Source organism: Aquarana catesbeiana, linkage group LG11 (assembly GCF_042186555.1).
Source record: "Aquarana catesbeiana isolate 2022-GZ linkage group LG11, ASM4218655v1, whole genome shotgun sequence".
NCBI classification, from domain to species: Eukaryota; Metazoa; Chordata; class Amphibia; order Anura; family Ranidae; genus Aquarana; species Aquarana catesbeiana.
The window spans coordinates 274,159,307-274,180,376 of record NC_133334.1 but is presented as its reverse complement, the minus strand read 5'-3'; the positions used below and the strand labels follow the sequence as shown (position 1 = coordinate 274,180,376).

At 42.9% G+C, this 21,070-nt stretch overlaps 1 protein-coding gene across 1 annotated transcript in view; it reads left to right on the top strand.

The window, feature by feature from the left end:
* FHOD1 (formin homology 2 domain containing 1) overlaps positions 1-21,070 on the top strand; it is a 163,233-nt gene that overhangs the window by 129,661 nt on the left and 12,502 nt on the right. Inside the window, exons 17-23 of the mRNA XM_073603902.1 lie at positions 2,241-3,109; positions 7,808-7,963; positions 10,801-10,983; positions 17,206-17,325; positions 17,990-18,151; positions 18,290-18,480; positions 19,909-20,101. Of these exons, the coding sequence (XP_073460003.1) occupies positions 2,241-3,109; positions 7,808-7,963; positions 10,801-10,983; positions 17,206-17,325; positions 17,990-18,151; positions 18,290-18,480; positions 19,909-20,101 (1,874 nt within the window). The remainder of the gene's footprint in view (positions 1-2,240; positions 3,110-7,807; positions 7,964-10,800; positions 10,984-17,205; positions 17,326-17,989; positions 18,152-18,289; positions 18,481-19,908; positions 20,102-21,070) is intronic.

The following is a 21,070-nucleotide window of genomic DNA, read 5'->3' as shown; positions in this document are numbered from 1 at the left end:
TTTGGAAGAGAGCGCCATACCAGAGATTGAGTTCAAGCTCATTTTGGAGGTTTTAAGAGTGTCCTTCAAAAGGGCTTGATGTTCTACTAAACATACTGTACTATTATGCTGGACTCAAATTCAAAGTAAATCAAAATATCGGTATAGTAGTATAGTAGTATAGTAGGCTCTCTTGAATTCTTGATCTTCCAAAATACCTTGGTGGTCTTCATCTGAGGTACCTCCCAGAGGCCTTCTTGTGCTATGAGAGCTGCCTAAGCAGAGTCATTGTAATGTATTTAGTAGGCTCTGCTCCACACCACAAGTTCATAAGAATTTAGAATCCAGCGCCCCCCCCCCATTCACACTTTATTGTTTGGCTCTTACACACAGTGAAGGCTTGAAGCCTAACTCCAGCTTTCATTTAACATTCAATAATACATGCACCCGCTTTTGGCACTGTATAAATTGTATGTAGCATTCACTTCATGTACAGTATACAGCGCTGTGTTCTGGCAGCGGCATGGGGACTTCCCGGTCTATCCCAGAACAAAATCGAGTTTGGCTGAGTAATGCTCAGCCACTCACAGGAAGCTTTGCATTTTATGAACGAATACAGTGCTTCCTCTGGCTGAGGAGGAGAGGTGGGCAGATGATGTCACAATCTCCACTTTAGCCAATTAGAGGAAGCCTTGAATTAATTTGTCAAATACAAAGCTTCCTGTGAATGGCTCAGCCTGACTGAGTTTTGTTCCAGAACTGGGGTGGGAAGTCAAGTTTCTGTGCCCCTACCAAAACACAGTGCTATATACTGTTTGTAGCTAATGCTACATACAGTTTATATAGTACTGACAGCGGGCGCATGTCTTATCAAAGGAAATAGTTTGGACCAGCTTTGTTCTAAGAAACTGTTTTCTAAAAAAAAATAAAAACTTTCTTTTTAGTAACCTTTTTTGAGAAAACAGACAGAGAAAATAAAAACCGATACAATGACAAAATATGATGGGATAAAGCATTCAAAAAATGGACTGAAGTAGAACAAGTACCATCGTCACAATACAGGCCAGATAACAGTGTTACAAAAAATATCTATCAAAGTGACCAAAGTGTTCCAACAAGGAATTTAAGTATAGTAAAGACATCAACCTTATAGCATGAATAGTATAGATCAGTGGTCTCCAAACTGCGGCCCTTTGCTTGCTTTTATCCAGCCCTTGGGCCATTATTCCCCATACTGTCAGTGGAGCATAGTCCCTGACACTGGAGCACTTGACACCAATGGTGGGTACTATTCCTTCCACTGACACCGAAGTTGGCACACTATTCCTCCCCCTAGTACCAAAGAGGGGGCACTCTTTGCACCCACTGACACCAAGACACTTTCTACTCCTGCTGGCCACAGTCCAGCCCTCCTAAAGTTTGAAGGACAGTTAACTGGCCCTTTGTTTAGAAAGTTTGGAGACCCCTGGTAAAGATTCTAGAACCTGTGAAATTACATGTCAGAGATCCATCCGACCATAGCATTCAACGGATAAATATACAATAAAATGTAGAGGAATCTACTGTATCATAAATGGTATGACCACCCTGAAAAGACAGAAACGAGGGAAAGGGAGAGGGAAAAATAGTCTGTAGAGGACACCCCCACACAACCTCGAATCGGCAGAGCATCATGAGCGCAATGTCAATGGAACGAGCGTGCTTCTAAGATGTGCCAAGGTCACGAGATCTTATTGAACTTTGAAATCACCTTGTTATGAAGATGAGCCATCAAGTCAAAGAAACTATTTAAAGTTAAATGAAAGCTGGGATTGGCCTTTAATATGATATTCCATGCAAATGTAGGTTTTTTGGGCTGGGTTCGTCACCAGCTGCTCCTGGCAGTTGGATTGTTTTGCTGTTTTCCCTGTCTATGCTCCACCTACTTGGAGTTTTGATGGTCCCACCTGTTGCATTCTCCTTAATTAAGAATAAACACCCCCAGAAGATATTATGCAGAGATGAGAACTCCCATCACCTAACATTTCACAACCTAGTCCTGATGTTGCACCAAAGAAGAATAGCTTGTGTAGCCCACCAGTATCTTCCAAACATTGATATGTCTGCTTTAGGTGGACTGATACTTTAACCTCCGACAACTGTGTAAAGTGCATCTAAAGCCAAAGTTTGGGAGGTAATGGCATTTTAGTTTGTGTTTCTTCTGTTTTTTTTATGTTACTAACCAATGTCATCCTTCAATATGTCCATTCTTCCTTCTTTAGTCAGCCCTGTTCCTCCGCCTACTACAGACCGAGGCAGCTCTAAGAAGTTCATGCTGGACATGTTCAACAAGAAGCAGAGCTCTGACCTGGACACAGAACTGCTCAATGCAAAGAACGCTGCTGTGAACGACGTAGGAAAACCACCAAGGGACAGGAGAGCTCCTACACCGAGGACTGAATCATGCGAGGCCGAGAGTTCTCCCACCAAAGTCCCCATTGAGAATGGCTCAGATCCGCGCAAAGGCGTGAGAGCTCAGTACAGCATTGATGCGGAGACTAACGCCAAGAACCTCGAAAAAACACTTATGACGCCCTTTAAGAAACCGGCCGAAACTCTGTGGGAGAAGACGCCACCGCAGCCTCAGACAGAGCTTAAGATTAAAGATTTGGACTTTACTGACCTGTGTGAGGAGGAGGACTTTGACGTTCTCGATTTTGAGACCTCAGAATCTGTTTTGTCTTCCCGACCATCCATGGCAAACTATTCCTCTTCCCCAGCTCTTCCAGGATTTCCTCTGCCACCCCCTCCTCCACCACCCCCATTTGGCGGGTGCCCTGGTTTTCCTTCACCTCTCCCACCACCCCCTGCCTGCCCCCCACCTCCACCTGGTGCACGCCCACAGTTGCCACCACCACCCCCGGCTCCACCCAGTTTCAGTACCGTCTCTATGGACTCTATCGCACCAGCATTTAATAAGAAGAGGAAGACGGTGAAACTGTTCTGGAAAGAGATGAAGGAGACAGACTGCCAGAGTCGGGGCAAATTTGGCAAAGGCACCTTGTGGGAGTCTCTGGATAAGGTGATGGTGGACACTGAGAAGCTTGAACATCTTTTTGAATCCAAAGCCAAAGAGCTGGTTACTTCCAAGGTGAATATGTGATGAAAGTTACCATAGATGGTTTCCCAAAACAATGAAAATAGTACCTCTCGAATTCCCCGCCCAAGCCTGTGTCAGTCAGATCAGCATGTGAAAATACTGGTGCAAGACAGACAGAATCGGCTTGTCATGCTCCAGTAGAAAATGGTGGCTGTTTGCACACAGATACTAACCCCCTGTTGCATAAATGTAAATGAGATGGGCAAAAAGATGGTTTCAACACCTGTTCTCCACCTGTAGAGAACTCCAACGCATTCTGCCCTTTCATGGCTTAATCATAAATGGCTTCAATTGCTGTCCCCCACCAGTAGAGAACTCCTCATACGTGTTTTGCCCTTGTCTGGGCTTAATCATAGAGGCCTCTACGATTAAGCCCTGAAAGGGGCGAAAGCATCTGAGGTGCTCTCTACAGGTGGTGAACAGGACATGAAGCCATCTACAATTAAGCCATGAAAAGAGCAAAACACATCTGAGGAGTTCTCTACAGGTGGTAAACAGGAGTAGAAGCCATCTTTAACCATCTCTTTCACATTTATGCAACAAGGGAGTTGGTGTCTGTGTGTAGGTGGCCACCATTTCTCTGGTAAATGTAAAGTAAATCGAACGTGCAAAAAAAGTACCAAGACCTCCAAACTATATTTAAAATGCATATAAAGCCAAAACTTTTTTTTACATTTTTTGGACAGAATGTGGAAGGGTTAAAAGATCTGTGAAGGTTGTTATGGCAGTCTGCTTGTCCCAACTGGGGAGACTTACCCTTACTATTGGTCCATTGTCACCAGAACAAGATGAGAGCGGTCTACCAGTGGGGAAACTTGTTCTGGTGACAACTGTGTAAGAGGGGTATCTTTTCACATTGCAGGGATTTTGTTTCTAGGACAGGAAGTAAGGTGAACTCTTTCTGGTGGAACATGGAGGTGACTAACTAAAGACAATAGGTGTTCATTTTGCAAAGGGAGTTGTACTTTGTAAGGAAGTTTGCTCCAGTGCAACCAGAAAAAATGTTGAGCTCGGTACACACCTTGTACAACAGTACCGAGCCATGATAAAGGAGATGCCTTTGATCCCCCGAAACACGTTGGCTTCTTATGACCTAAGAATCTGAAAAAAATGTATTCTGGACTTTATATGCTTTTGGCACTTTTCCCTCCCTCCAGTGGAATAAACAACCAGGCATACAATGAGGAACATAATTATTTGATCCCCTGCAGATTTTGTATGTTTGCCAACTTACAAAGAAATGAAGGGTCTATAATTTTTATCATTTTATTTTTTTATATGATAGAGACAGAATATCAACCAAAAATCCTGAAAAAACACATAAAACAAATGCTATAAATTAAGTTGCAGTTCAGTGAGTAAAATAATTATTTGATCCCCAAGCAAAACATGACTTAGTACTTGGTGGAGAAACCCTCGTTGGCAATCAGAGGTCAGACGTTTCTTGTAGTTGGTGACCAAGTTTTCACACATCTCAGGAGGGATTTTGGTTCACTCTTCTTTACAGATCTTTTCTATATCCTTAAAGCGTAACTCTACTTTTGTTGAGAAAAAAAAAACATTCCCCTCTGACCGATCTATGTGCATTGCAAGGATTATAACAACCTTTGTTGCAGATTCCTATCTTTAGTTATTCTGAAGAAATCCCTGTTTGTTCCTATGTGCTGAGTAGATCTAATGGGAGTGGTTTTATAATTATCTATCAGCTGTGCGCCTGCATAGCACTAATGAGGAAATCTGCATGTTCCTATTGAAAGTATCTCACCAAAAATGACATTTTTGTTGCAGGGGATGCCTGAAATCTGACTTGTATCTTAGGCAGGCTTCTGTGAAAATTGTCATGTCATGTTTTGCTTCGAGATCAAATACTTATTTTACTAACTGAACTGCAACTCGATTTATAACATTTGTATTGTGTGTTTTTTCTGGATTTTTGGTTGATTTTCTGTCTCTCATCAAAATACACCTATGATAAAAATTAAAGACCCTTCATTTCTTTGTAAGTGGGCAAACTTACCAAATCTGCAGGGCATCAAATAATTACTTTCCTTCATTGTAGGTTTTAACCCTTTCATACTTAAAAAAGTTTTGGCCTATTATGCAGGTGCAGCTCAAAAAATTAGAACATCATCAAAAAGTTAATCAAAAGTTAATTAATTTCAGCTATTCTATTAAAAAAAATGAAACTCCTCTATTATATAGAGTCATTACACACAGAGTGATATATTTCAAGTATTTATTTATTTTAATTTTGATGATTATGACTTACAGCTAGTGAAAACCCAAAATTCAGTATCTCAGAAAATTGGAATATTTTGAAAAAGTTGAATATTGTAGACTCATGGTGTCACACTCTAATCCGCTAATTAACTCAAAACACCTGTAAAGGTTTCCTGAACCTTTAAATGGACTCTCAGTCTGGTTCAGTAGGTTACACAATCATGGAGAAGACCGCTGACTTGACAGATGTCCAGAAAACAGTCATTGATGCCCTCCACAAGGAGGGTAAGTCACAAAAGGTCATTGCTAAAGAAGCTGGCTGTTCACAGAGTGCTGTATCCAAGCATTTTAATGGACAGTTGAGTGGAAGGAAAAAGTGTGGTAGGAAAAGGTGCACAGCAACAGGGATAACTCCTTTTTTTTGGTTTTATGTAATAATCTAATTTTCTGCTATACTGAATTTTGGGCTTTCACTAGCTGTAGGCCATAATCATCAAACTTAAAAGGAAGAAATTCTTGAAATATATCACTCTGTGTGTAATGAATCTACATAACATGATTTTCACTTTTTGAATTGAATTACTGACATAGATTAACTTTTTGATAAAATTCAAATTTTTTGAGATGCACCTGTATACTTTAAAAAAACAAAAACCTCTGGTTTACACAGTCTACAATAATATGTCTCGACTGCAATGGACAGCAGAGTCTTATTAAAACAGAAGGTTTCTGCATCTCTGAAATCCCTCAAAAATCCAAAAAGTGAAGGGAGTGTCTAATTTTAGGTTAGTGGGGGGGAAAGATGCATGCAAATCTAAATGCATAAGGAAAGGAGTAAGCCAATTGTTTTTTGATGAAATTTAATTTTGTTGAGATGAAGTTTTTGACGATCTTTAAGAAGTTAGGAAGGTTTTTGAAGATCTTTAGGCAGCTTTTGAAGATCATTAGGAAGTGGGGAGGGGAATCATGCAAACCTAGGAGCATAAGAAAATTATGGCATGGCTTCACCAATTTTCCTTCGAGGAGTAAGCCCATTGTTTTTTTGATGAATATAAGTCTTGTACAGATCACGTTTTTGGAAGTTGTCGACGATCTTTGGGAAGTTAGGACGTTTTTGAAGATCTTTAGGAAGTTTTTAAAGCTCTTTAGGAAGTTTTTGAAGATTTTTGGGAAGTTTTTGACAATCTTTAGGAAGTTAGGAAGTTTTTGACAATCTTTAGTAAGTTAGGACGTTTTTGAAGCTCTTTAGGACGTTTTTGAAGATTTTTGGGAAGTTTTTGAAGATCTTTAGGAAGTTAGGATGTTTTTGAAGCTCTTTAGGACGTTTTTGAAGTTCGTTAGGACGTTTTTGAAGATTTTTGGGAAGTTTTTGAAGATCTTTAAAAAGTTAGGAAGTGTGGGGGTAAGATGCATGCAAACCTAGGGACATAAGGAAACTATTGGCGTGATTTCACCCATTTTTCCACGAGGAGTAAGCCCATTGTGTTTTGATGAAAATAAATCTTGTACAGATAAAGTGTTTGAAGATCTTTAGGATGTTGTTAAAGATCTCTAGGGAGTTAGGAAGCCTTTGAAGATATTTAGGTCGTTTTTGAAGATCTTTAGGAAGTTTTTGAAGATTTTTGGGAAGTTTTTGACAATCTTTAGTAAGTCAGGATGTTTTTGAAGCTCTTTAGGATGTTTTTGAAGATTTTTGGGAAGTTTTTGAAGATTTTTGGGAAGTTTTTGAAGATCTTTAAAAAGTTAGGAAGTGTGGGGGTAAGATGCATGCAAACCTAGGGACATAAGGAAACTATTGGCGTGATTTCACCCATTTTTCTATGAGGGGTAAGCCCATTGTGTTTTCATGAAAATATATTTTGTAGAGTTAAGGTGTTTGAAGATCTTTTATGATGTTTTTAAAGATCTTTAGGGAGTTAGAAAGCCTTTGAAGATATTTAGGTCATTTTTGAAGTTCTTCAGAAGATCTGTTTTAGAAAGTCTGTACCATCAAGAGTATGGCTGCTGTAGAGAGCATTTGGTTCCTTTTAGTCCCTCTCACCATATCCTGCTATATCATTATAACAGTATTACGTATAAGGCCTCATTCACTACAGTGCATGCCAGTGTGAGGGCCATGTTTACCTGCAGGGGGGATGCACAGGTATTCCGTGCATCCCTGTGCAGGCAGTTCTATTCATATCAATTGGAAAAAAAAGTGTAATGATAGTTCTTCTTTAGGTTTTTGTGTTTGCCTTATGTTGCTAAAAAACATTACAGAGGCTACTGTTCTTCTCTGTTCTACAGTAGATTTTACAATCAGGCTGTAATGTACAGGTGGCCAGCAGGACAGGTGACCAGTAGCAATGTCACATTGTCTGTTAAGCACACACACATGCAGACTTATGCAGCAAAAGCAGATTATTTTAGTCAATAGTTGAATTTGTGAAAAGAGAACCGGTCTAAGCCATTTCTGTTTCCTTGCCACAGAAAGGGGTAGATGCAAAGAAGCAGACTCTAGTTGTTCTGGACCCCAAGAGGAGCAATGCCATTAACATTGGCCTTACCGTCCTCCCCACTGTGCACATCATCAAGACGGCCATCTTGAACTTTGACGAATATGCAATCAGCAAAGAAGGCATAGAGGTGAGTTCCCATCCTGTTATTTCATACAGAAAGTTACTGACTCTGAATTAAACCCGCTTTGCAAGTCTGAATATGATTGGTCATGTAGAAGGAGGGGAGAGGATGCTACACTGCACAGGCCTGATTAAATATACACCAGTGACTCCTTGATGCTCAGTTCTCTAAATTTTAGCAGCTGTGCTTGATTTAGACACTTGAAACCGATCAAAATGAAAGTATTATTTTATTAAAAAAATTTTACTATCTTTTTTAATTTTATTTTTTACTTTTTCTTTGGGGATCATTAATATCACATAGATTGAACAGCATCCCTTATGATAGCATGGGCTGTGACAGGTCCTCTTTAAGGAGAGATCTGTGGTCTATTGTACCCCAGATATCTCTGGCCTCCAAAGTATCTGATTAAACTGAGATCGTTTTGATCTGATGCTTTCAGAAGCCGGAGCGGCTTATTTACAACAGACTGTAACCGGATGCATCAAAATCCTCATCGCTTTCAGTTTCTGATGTCACACAGTGGGAGGAACAACATCAATTCCTCTCATTGTGTCCGGGAAAGCCGATTGCGCTGGTTGCATTTTCACCGGGCTCCCCAATGGGACGGGAGAGCTCGGTAAATGTGGCGGATTGGGGGCTGCCCCTTTACCTCCACCTATTAAACTGATCCAGTGGCTGCTTAACTGCTAGGATCACTTTTACCTAAAAGAGAATTGCCAGTAGAAAAGAACAATATCATGACTGTAGCTCATAATCCTGGTACAGTGCATCCGGGAAGTATTCACAGCGCTTCACTTTTTCCACATTTTGTTATGTTACAGCCTTATTCCAAAATGGATTAAATTCATTATTTTAAAAAATAAAAAATCCCATGTACATAAGTATTCACAGCCATTGGTCAATACTTTGGTGAAGCACCTTTGGCACCAATTACAGTCTTTTTTGAGTATGATGCTACAAGCTATTTTTGGGCAGTTTCTCCCATTCTTCTTTGTAGGACCTCTCAAGCCCCATCAGGTTGGAAGGGGAGCGTCGGTGCACAGCCATTTTCAGAACTCTCCAGAGATGTTCAATCGGGTTCAAGTCTGGGCTCTGACTGGGCCACTCAAGGACATTCACAGAGTTGTCCCGTAGCCTCTCCTTTGTTATCTTGGCTGTGTGCTTAGGGTCGTTGTCCTGTTTGGAAGATGAACCTTCGCCCCAGTCTGAGGTCCAGAGCACTCTGGAGAAGGTTTTCATCAAGGATGTCTCTGTACGTTGCTGCATTCATCTTTCCCTCAATCCTTACTAGTCCCCCAGTTCCTGCCGCTGAAAAACATCCCCACAGCATGATGCTGCTGCCACCACCATGCTTCACTGTAGGGATGGTATTGGTCAGGTGATGAGCGGTGCCGGGTTTCCTCCTGACATGATGCTTGATATTCAGGCCAAAGAGTTCAATCTTTGTTTCATCAGACCAGAGAATTTTGTTTCTCGTGGTCTGAGAGTCCTTCAGGTGCCTTTTTGGTAAACTCCAGGCGGGCTGTCATGTGCCTTTTACTGAGGAGTGGCTTCCGTCTGGCCACTCTACCATACAGGCCTGATTAGTGGAGTGCTGCAGAGATGGTTGTTCTTCTGGAAGGTTCTCCTCTCTCCACAGAGAAATGCTGGAGCTCTGCCACAGTGACCATCGGGTTCTTGGTCACCTCCCTGACTAAGGCCCTTCTCCCCCGATCGCTCAGCTTGGACGGGCGGCCCAATCTAGGAAGAGTCCTTGTGGTTCCAAACTTCTTCCATGATGGAGGCCACTGTGCTCATTGGGACCTTCAGTGCTGCAGAAATTTTTCCGTACCCTTCCCCAGATCTGTGCCTCCATACAATTCTGTCTCAAGGGTCTACAGACAATTCCTTGGACTTCATGGCTTGGTTTGTGCTCCGACATGCACTGTTAACCTTGGGACCTTATATAGACAGGTGTGTGCCTTTCCAAATCATGTCCAATCAACTGAATTTACCACAGGCGGACGCTTAATCAAGTTGTAGAAACATCTGAAGGATGATCAGTGGAAACAGGAGGCACCTGAGCCCAATTTTGTGTGTCATGGCAAAGGCTGTGAATACTTATGTATTCAATAAAATACATCTACGTTTTTGGATGTAACATGGCAAAATGTGAACAATTTCAAGGGGTATGAATACTTTTTTAAGGCGCTGTGTACAGCTATGAGGCTACAAAACTGGAGTGCTTAGGCACTGAAAGCACGCTACAATTTTTCAGGGACATTTAGGACAAAAAATAGATTTTTGGGTACCGCTTGGCACAAATTGATATTTAAAGATATTCCTCAAAAAACAACAAATTTTCACTTTTGTGTTCTGGTCCACTTCAACACATCGTCCCCATTCCTCCATCAACACCGATGCAAGTCACAATATGGCTGCTTGCACATTATCACACAGAGCAGCTGGTTTGTCGGGATAAACACCCGACTTGTTGTGTTCACCTCCGTGGCCGGCTTATCTTGTCGCTGTCTACACTGGTGACGTTAGTAGGTTAATCCGATCACAGCAGCTGACTGTTCACTTACCGAACATCTCCTACAAATGAAATAAGGGTAATCTGCTTGTATATTGGAGGCTTTCTCTAAGCAGGGTCCGTAGAACCAGGATGGTTCCCAATGGCTATAATCAATTCCATGCTCCACATTGTGATATCATGTTATTGATAGTCAACATGAGGATTGTAAATTACGGGCATATTTTACATCCAGTAAAAGTCTTCTTGCATGTTGTCTAGCGCTCCTGTGTTCTTCTGTCCAGATTGTATAATTAGCTGATTTCGTTCATTCTGTTTATGCCAGAAAATCCTGACGATGGTCCCAACAGAGGAGGAGAAGCAGAAGATTCAGGAGGCTCAGATAGGGAACCCTGATACGCCTCTCGGATCGGCTGAACAATTCCTCCTTACCCTCTCCTCTATTAGCGGCCTGACCTCTCGCCTCCAGCTCTGGGCCTTCAAATTGGACTATGAGACCATGGAGAAGGTAATCGCCACTTTCAGCTGATCCCAAAGTCCTGCAACTTGTGACTTCCTTGAGACTTGCTGGGAACTTCCTTATGACTTGCTGGGAACTTCCTTATGACTTGCTGGGAACTTCCTTGTGACTTGCTGGGAACTTCCTTGTGACTTGCTGGGAACTTCCTTGTGACTTGCTGGGAATTTCCTTGTGACTTCCTTGAGACTTGCTGGGAACTTCCTTGAGACTTGCTGGGAACTTCCTTGAGACTTGCTGGGAACTTCCTTATGACTTGCTGGGAACTTCCTTATGACTTGCTGGGAACTTCCTTATGACTTGCTGGGAACTTCCTTGAGACTTGCTGGGAACTTCCTTGAGACTTGCTGGGAACTTCCTTGTGACTTGCTGGGAACTTCCTTGTGACTTGCTGGGAACTTCCTTGTGACTTGCTGGGAACTTCCTTATGACTTGCTGGGAACTTCCTTATGACTTGCTGGGAACTTCCCTGTGACTTGCTGGGAACTTCCTTGTGACTTCCTTGAGACTTGCTGGGAACTTCCTTGTGACTTGCTGGGAACTTCCTTGAGACTTGCTGGGAACTTCCTTGAGGCTTGCTGGGAACTTCCTTGAGGCTTGCTGGGAACTTCCTTGAGGCTTTCTGGGAACTTCCTTGAGACTTGCTGGGAACTTCCTTGTGACTTGCTGGGAACTTCCTTGTGACTTGCTGGGAACTTCCTTATGACTTGCTGGGAACTTCCTTGAGACTTGCTGGGAACTTCCTTGAGACTTGCTGGGAACTTCCTTGTGACTTGCTGGGAACTTCCTTGTGACTTGCTGGGAACTTCCTTATGACTTGCTGGGAACTTCCTTATGACTTGCTGGGAACTTCCTTATGACTTCCTTGAGACTTGCTGGGAACTTCCTTGAGGCTTTCTGGGAACTTCCTTGAGACTTGCTGGGAACTTCCTTGTGACTTGCTGGGAACTTCCTTGTGACTTGCTGGGAACTTCCTTGTGACTTGCTGGGAACTTCCTTGTGACTTCCTTGAGACTTGCTGGGAACTTCCTTGAGACTTGCTGGGAACTTCCTTGTGACTTGCTGGGAACTTCCTTGTGACTTGCTGGGAACTTCCTTGTACTTGCTGGGAACTTCCTTGAGACTTGCTGGGAACTTCCTTGAGACTTGCTGGGAACTTCCTTGTGACTTGCTGGGAACTTCCTTGTGACTTGCTGGGAACTTCCTTGTGACTTGCTGGGAACTTCCTTGTGACTTGCTGGGAACTTCCTTGTGACTTGCTGGGAACTTCCTTGTGACTTGCTGGGAACTTCCTTATGACTTGCTGGGAACTTCCTTATGACTTGCTGGGAACTTCCTTATGACTTGCTGGGAACTTCCTTATGACTTGCTGGGAACTTCCTTATGACTTGCTGGGAACTTCCTTATGACTTGCTGGGAACTTCCTTATGACTTCCTTGAGACTTGCTGGGAACTTCCTTGAGACTTGCTGGGAACTTCCTTGAGGCTTGCTGGGAACTTCCTTGAGGCTTGCTGGGAACTTCCTTGAGGCTTGCTGGGAACTTCCTTGAGGCTTGCTGGGAACTTCCTTGAGACTTGCTGGGAACTTCCTTGTGACTTGCTGGGAACTTCCTTGTGACTTCCTTGTGACTTGCTGGGAACTTCCTTATGACTTCCTTGAGACTTGCTGGGAACTTCCTTGAGGCTTTCTGGGAACTTCCTTGAGACTTGCTGGGAACTTCCTTGTGACTTGCTGGGAACTTCCTTGTGACTTGCTGGGAACTTCCTTGTGACTTGCTGGGAACTTCCTTGAGACTTGCTGGGAACTTCCTTGAGACTTGCTGGGAACTTCCTTGTGACTTGCTGGGAACTTCCTTGTGACTTGCTGGGAACTTCCTTGTGACTTGCTGGGAACTTCCTTGAGACTTGCTGGGAACTTCCTTGAGACTTGCTGGGAACTTCCTTGTGACTTGCTGGGAACTTCCTTGTGACTTGCTGGGAACTTCCTTGTGACTTGCTGGGAACTTCCTTGTGACTTGCTGGGAACTTCCTTGTGACTTGCTGGGAACTTCCTTGTGACTTGCTGGGAACTTCCTTGTGACTTGCTGGGAACTTCCTTATGACTTGCTGGGAACTTCCTTATGACTTGCTGGGAACTTCCTTATGACTTGCTGGGAACTTCCTTATGACTTGCTGGGAACTTCCTTATGACTTGCTGGGAACTTCCTTATGACTTCCTTGAGACTTGCTGGGAACTTCCTTGAGACTTGCTGGGAACTTCCTTGAGACTTGCTGGGAACTTCCTTGAGACTTGCTGGGAACTTCCTTGAGGCTTGCTGGGAACTTCCTTGAGGCTTGCTGGGAACTTCCTTGAGGCTTGCTGGGAACTTCCTTGAGGCTTGCTGGGAACTTCCTTGAGGCTTGCTGGGAACTTCCTTGAGGCTTGCTGGGAACTTCCTTGAGACTTGCTGGGAACTTCCTTGTGACTTCCTTGTGACTTGCTGGGAACTTCCTTGTGACTTGCTGGGAACTTCCTTGTGACTTGCTTGGAACTTCCTTGTGACTTCCTTGAGACTTGCTGGGAACTTCCTTGTGACTTGCTGGGAACTTCCTTGTGACTTGCTGGGAACTTCCTTGTGACTTGCTGGGAACTTCCTTGTGACTTGCTGGGAACTTCCTTGAGACTTGCTGGGAACTTCCTTATGACTTGCTGGGAACTTCCTTGTGACTTCCTTGTGACTTGCTGGGAACTTCCTTGTGACTTGCTGGGAACTTCCTTGTGACTTGCTGGGAACTTCCTTGTGACTTCCTTGAGACTTGCTGGGAACTTCCTTGTGACTTGCTGGGAACTTCCTTGTGACTTGCTGGGAACTTCCTTGTGACTTGCTGGGAACTTCCTTGTGACTTGCTGGGAACTTCCTTGTGACTTGCCGGGAACTTCCTTGAGACTTGCCGGGAACTTCCTTGAGACTTGCTGGTAACTTCCTTGAGACTTGCTGGGAACTTCCTTGTGACTTGCTGGGAACTTCCTTGTGACTTGCTGGGAACTTCCTTGTGACTTGCTGGGAACTTCCTTGTGACTTGCTGGGAACTTCCTTGTGACTTGCTGGGAACTTCCTTGTGACTTGCTTGCGACTTTTGTAATTTAACATTGTAGCGTATGGGCACTCAAGTTGCACCAAAATCACAGAAAAGTAGTGCAGGAATCTTTACATTTTTTTTTTTGTCGCTGCGACTTGAGTCTCCTTGATTAAGAGGGCACCTATTAAAATTAATGTGTTGTGACTTGTCATGTGACTTTGTTTCACGAGTGGCATGATAACCCGCAGCAGTGTGAACTGGGATTTATGGCCCGTACACACGATCCGAATATCATACGACCTTTTTCCGCTTAATAGTCGCAAGTAGAAATTGAATAGATAAAGTAAGTCACGAAAATTCTTGTACGACAGAAAAAAAAATGGGAAGTGATGTCATGTGTTGTAATGTATTTGTATTGTATTTTCGGACGACAACTGTACTGACTAAACGAAAATCGTACGATCTGTTATCGTACGAGGAAAATTTCCCTGCTTGTCCGATCGAATAATATCGGATGAACTGTGGTGTTCGGCTCTCGAAAGCAGCGTACACACGATCAGAAAATCGCACGATCCTTCCTCAGACGACTAGTTTTCGTACGATATTCGGATTTTGTATACGGACCATTAGGGTGACCCTGTTAGCAGCATAAGCAAGATTAACCATAAGCTGTAAAGAGATACATTTCATACTTAAAGAGGAAACTGCAGTCTGCTCACATAATTTGTAATAAAAATGTCTTTGCCATTCTGAAGCTTCCCTCCAACCACTTTTGCATATTATTTTATATATACTGTGATTCTGTACTTGCCAAATATGCTGCAGAAATCTCCCTCCACTGAGTCTGGCTGCAGCCATTTTAACTGTGGGCAGCTGAAGCTGCTGCCTGTTCACTTCCTGGATTTACACAGACACACACCTCCAGGTCTGCAGCTCTCATTGGCCCTCTTATGACTCATGCCCCCTCCCTTCCTGGCAAACTCTCAGGAGAGTGAGAGAGAGCTGTCCATGATGTCATAAGCCTATTTTACCTTATTGCATTCTCTGCATTAAGTTAGAAAAAAAAACTTTCAATGTCAGCTGCCCCCCTTAAATGCTTACCTGAGCCCAATCTCAATCCAGCACTGTGCTCTTCTCTTCCCTCTTCTCACAGGAGGCTCAGCAGCAGCCATTGGCTTCTGCTGCTGTCAGTCAAATCCTGAGAGCAGGGGACGGAGCTAAGCTGAACTGTGTTTGTCAATAGTCGCACACAGCCCAGTTCTGGAACGAGCCCGAAAGTGTGCCCCCATAGAAAGCGACTTGCTATGGGGGCACACTCAGAAGAGGAGGAGCCTGGAGCGCCAACGGGGGACCCCAGAAGAGGAGGTTCAGGGCCTCCCTGTGCACTAACACAGAGCAGGTAAGTATTTTAAGAAGAAAAGAAAAAGGCTTTTACAAAGGATTTAACCTTTCCAGCTAATGGCTAGTGAGATTTTCGCTGCCATAACCACTTGCCGACCAGCCGCTGTCATATGGCAGCAGCTCGGCTCCTTCCCGGGAATCGCCGTAGCTGTACGACGGTCCCTTTAACGGCTACAGTGGGCGCGCCGAAGCCCGTTCTGACAGGGAAGTTCAGAGTGATCGTCTGTTCTTAGTGATTAGGAACAGCGATCTCTCTGTACTTCCCAGTCAGTCTCCTCCCCCCACAGTTAGAAAACACCTCCCCAGGGAACACATTTAACCCCTTGATCTCCCCCTAGTGTTAACCCCTTCCCTGCAAGTGACATTTATACAGTAATCAGTGGCTATTTTTTAGCTCTGATCGCTGTATAAATGTCAATGGTCCCAAAAATGTGTCAAAAGTGTCCGATGTGTCCGTCGCAATGTTGCAGTCCTGATAAAAATCGCAGATCATTACTAGCAAAAGAAAAAAAATATAATAATAAAAATGCCATAAATCTATTCCCTATTTTGTAGACGCTATAACTTTTTTTTTTTTTTTTTTACCAATATATCGGCCTAAACTGATGCGGAAATTTGTTTTTTTTTACATTTTTTTTTGGATATTTATTATAGCAAAAAATAAAAAATATTTTTTGTTTTCAAAATTGTCGGTCTTTTTTTGTTTATAGTGCAAAAAATAAAAAACGCAGAGGCGATCAAATACCACCAAAAGAAAGCTCTATTTTGTGGGGTTAAAAAAAAGATATATATTTTGTTTGGGTACAAGGTCGCACGGCCACGCAATCGTCCGTTAAAGCGACGCAGTGCCGTATCGCAAAAAATGGCCTGGTCATTAAGGGGGGCAAATCTTCCGGTCCTTAAAGGGTAAGTTTACCTTTACAATAAAACTCTGTAAGGTGAACTTACTCGGGTCCCCCTCCTCGCACCCCCCTGGTCTCGCTGACCTGGACCGCGGTAATCTCTGGTTCTAAGCCCCGGTATATCAGCCTCAGGAGTCGGGGCTTAGAAATCCTGAAAACCGCTGAATGGATGGGGGACCTTTTTGGAGCAATGTAATTGGTCAGCACATTACACGTTACATGGGCGGCGCTGACCAATCAGCAGCCACATAGCCGTCCTGTCAGCTATGAAGATGCCGCGTGGATGCAGAGAGGATTTCTAAGCCCCGGGCCCCTTGGTGCTGATATACCGGGGCTTAGAACCGGAGATCGCGGCGGTCCAGGTTAGCCAGGACTGGGGAGGGGGGCCTGTGTAAGTTCACCTTTAAAGATTTTTCTGTAAAGGTGAACTTACACTTTAAGTGGTTAAAAAAAGCTTTGGGCACTGCTTTCTTCTTCTACCACCAGGCGTGCCATATAGCGTGAGCCCCCCACTGGTCACTGTGGTTCCTCCTGCCAGCCCCTGTGTTTTGTAGTAACGTAGCGGAATGACAGGAACTACAGTGCCCAGCAAAAAATCCATCATTTTAGGGTTGTCTCCAGAAGAAGAGGTGACAACGGGGACACCGGTTTTATTTTACAGGTGGCACTTGCACAGGTGCTTTAAATAAATGCCAATGGCTTTTGGTATTTCTGCCAACTATTTTATCGAAAAAGGGAAATTCTCAAAATATGGCCTGTTGGAGGTACTCGAGGGACGAGGTTGGGGGAAAGACTGGACTAAATGGGAGCGTTGATAAATAACGGTCTTCCCTTGTGTGTCTTCTCCTAGGAAATCGCAGAGCCCTTGTTTGATTTGAAGCTGGGCATGGAGCAGCTTTCCAAGAACAAGACGTTCAAAGTCATCCTTGCCTCACTGCTGGCAGTCGGCAACTTCCTGAACGGTTCAAGCGTGAGTCGTGCCGCTTTGTGTTACCCGCCTGTATGCTTTGTAGTGTTTATGATGGAGCAGATCTTTCCCTGTGGGGAGCCTTGCCTGTTCATACAGAGGGGCAAAAAAAAAAAAAAATTTAGAATACTTCTTCACTAAATATTTTTGCTTTGTAAAAAAATGAGTGGTTACTGTTGCCTTTCTATCATCCGGAACCAGTCTGCCCATTCTCCTCTGACCTCAAGAAGGCATTTTCCTCCACACAACTGCCGCTCACTGGATATTTTCTCTTTTTCCCACCATTCTCTGTAAACCTGAGAGATAGTTGTGTGTGAAAATTCTAGAAATACTCAGACCGGCCCGTCTGGCGCCAACAATCATGCCACCTTCAAAGTCACTTAAATCCCCTTTCTTCCCCATTCTGATGCTCGGTTTGAACTTCAGCAAGTCGTCTTCACCACGCCTAGATGCCTAAATGCATTGAGTTGCTCCCATGTGATTGGCTGATTAGCAATTTGTATTATCAAGCAGTTGATCAGGTGTAAAGTGGCCAGTGAGTGTATATAGATGTGTGATATTCTGTGACAATGTCCCCTCCAATTTTTTTTTCTGCAACGCTTCCTTATACGAGTTTTTCATCCTTGTCTGCATCAGTTGCATCAACCTGTCTTGTCTCCTGTTCTAGGCCAAGGGCTTTGACCTCAGCTACCTGGAGAAGGTGTCGGAGGTGAAGGACACCGTGCACCGGCAAACACTGCTCCATCACATGTCCAATATAGTCATCGAGAAGTTTCCAGACACGTCAGATCTGTACTCGGAAATCGCAGCTATCACCCGCTCCTCCAAAGTAAGTGTCTTCACTTCGACCTTCTTTGTGTCCAACTTCTTCTGATACAGAAGAAGTCCCGAGGGAACAGGAGAATTAGCGGAATTCCTGATAGGTGAAGGTTGACTTGTGGCTTTTTCCCCCCACGTGCCACCCCAGGTGGACTTTGACGATCTTGCGGAGAGTCTGGTTCAGCTGGAGAAGAGGTGCCGGGAATCGTGGGACAGCCTGAAAGTCATCGCCAAGCACGAGACGAAGCCCGGCCTGAAGAACAAAATGACTGACTTCCTTAAGAGCTGCACCGACAAAATCGTCATCCTCAAGATCGTACACCGCAGAATCCTCAACAGGTCAGACAAGAGATCGTTCTTAGTCTGTACATACAGCAGCCCCAAAAGAATTCAACATGAGCGACATAGGGACTCCATTACCAGTTCCCACAGTACATTTGCTACGAGCAGGCTGGATCGAGTACATGTATGTCGTCCAGCCTGTTCCAGGCTGGGGTGGGGGGGCAGGCATTGACATGAACAGACAGGCGGGGAGGGGGGAGAGGACGACAGAGAAGGACACAGGAGAGCTGCGGATGACGGAGGCACGTAAACTGACCACGGTGTCAGGGCTCAGCAGCCATAATATACCGTGGTCAGTTTTCCCAGGGTGGAAGGAATAGCCAGGCAGGACCAGCCAGGTTTTTTTAGGTGATAGAGGGGGCCAAATTACACAGCACAAGCACTGTGCTGTATAACATGCTTTAAAGTGGTTGTAAACCCTGTTACACCACTTGTACCTACAGGTAAGCTTATAATAAGGCTTACCTGTAGGTACTGTAAATATCTCTTAAACGTGCGCCGTTTAGGAGATATTTACCATATATACGCTTGCGCCAAAGAAACGGCTCGATTGTGCCATTTCTACAGGGCCTGTGCCATGACCGGCAGCTCCGGCCAATCACACCGCCGGAGCCTGCGAACCCGGAAATGACTCCGGGAGACATGTCTGCGGTCACAGCGGTGTGCAGGGACCGCTGCAACAGCTTCGATCTAAGGTAAGTATTTCATAATGAGCTAGTATGTGATGAATACTAGCTCATTATGCCTTTGTCTTGCAGAATTTTTTTAAAATTTTTTTTATATGCTTTTACAACCACTTTAAGGGAACAGGATCTATTTTTTTTTTTTTAAACAAATGCTTTATTATACACTTATTGAGATTTTTTTTTTACCAAAGACATGTAGCAAAATACAATTGGCCTAAACTTATGAAGACATATTTTTTTTTTATTGGCTCTGTTTGATAACACACAGTAGAAAATATCATTTTTTTTTTTTTTTTCAAAATCTTCAATACTTTTTCATTTATATAATTAAAAAAAAAAAAACTGAGGTGATCAAATACCACCAAAGAAAGTTCTATTTGTGAGAAAAAATTATATAAATAGAATGTGGGTACAGTGTTGCATGACCGCGCAATTATCAGTTAAAATAGCGCAGTGCTGAAAAAAAAAAAAAAAATGGCCTGGTCATGAAGGGGGTAAAATCTTCCAAATGTCAAGTGATGAAAGAATGCAGTTTTATATATTTTAATATATATATATATATATATATATATATATATATATATATATAATAGTTTTATATATGACCACATTGCCCAAGTGTTTTCTGCAGCCAGTGGGAATCTAAACTACTTTCCCTTTTAAACGGTTAAATATATAAGGTATCAGGTTTGTTTCTGTGGGTTGTTTAATAATTTTAGACCACGTGTTCCCTCTTCAGGTTCCGCTCATTTCTCTTGTATCTGGGCTACCCGTATTCAGCCGCCCGGGATATGAAGATTACCCGTTTCTGCAGGATTATTAGCGAATTTGCTCTGGAGTACAGAACCACTCGTGAAAGAGTCTTACAGCAAAAGCAGAAGCGAGCGGCTTACCGAGAGCGCAACAAGACGAGAGGGAGGATGATCACAGAGGTAATCCCCCAGTGCAGAACCAGCAACATGACTTTATCCCAGTAACACTTTATACTATGTATAGTAGAAAAAGGTTCTATGCAGCTGGACCATTATATGGTGCAATACCGCCATCTTGTGGAGGAGTTTATACACTACACACCGATGGATTTAAAGGATAATAACAATTGTTCACCTATCCAGAAAAAATAATAAATGCACATATTGGAAAAATAGGAAACGATACTTAGTTAGAAAAAAAGAAGGATGCACGCCCCTAATGAGACATAAACAGGAAAAGTTCCCCGTGGGGTTTTGAGTTGCAGCAATAAAGTACAATGTTGTGGAAAAAATATATATATTTTATTTAGAAAAAAATCGTTGCACCAAGGAAACATTCGTTGCGGTTAAAACATGAGCTCTATGGGTAAAGCTATTACATGTACATACAATTAACAGCTATTGAGTACAAGGAGGAAAAACCATAGCATGATATAAGTATTATTATACGAGATTTATATATGTAAATAAGTATAAGTATGTATTTATAAGTATGTAAATTATACTGAAGGAGCCTGACGCGTTTCGACCTATATATATATACCTATATATCGATATATATATATATATATATATATATAATGAATTCGCTGATATCATTAACCTAAAAAAAAAAAAAAAAAAAAAAAATCCTGGGGGAACCTTTCCCATATATTTACTTGTTTTAATCTTATTTCCCCCTCTATTACTTTTCTGGGGCCAACCCAAAATTTGTGATTTTCTTTTACTTTCAATGATAATGGTAAACCGGACAAATTAGGGTGAATCTCCCTAATGGTGACACAGAACGTTATAAAAACTGACAGGGGTTCTAATCCCTCTCCACTCTATCCAAAACAAACAAACAAAAAAAAAAAAGGTTTGCCTTTTAGTATTATAACTGTTTATATTTCGCCAGAATACTAAAAAAAAAACAAAAAAAAAAAAGCA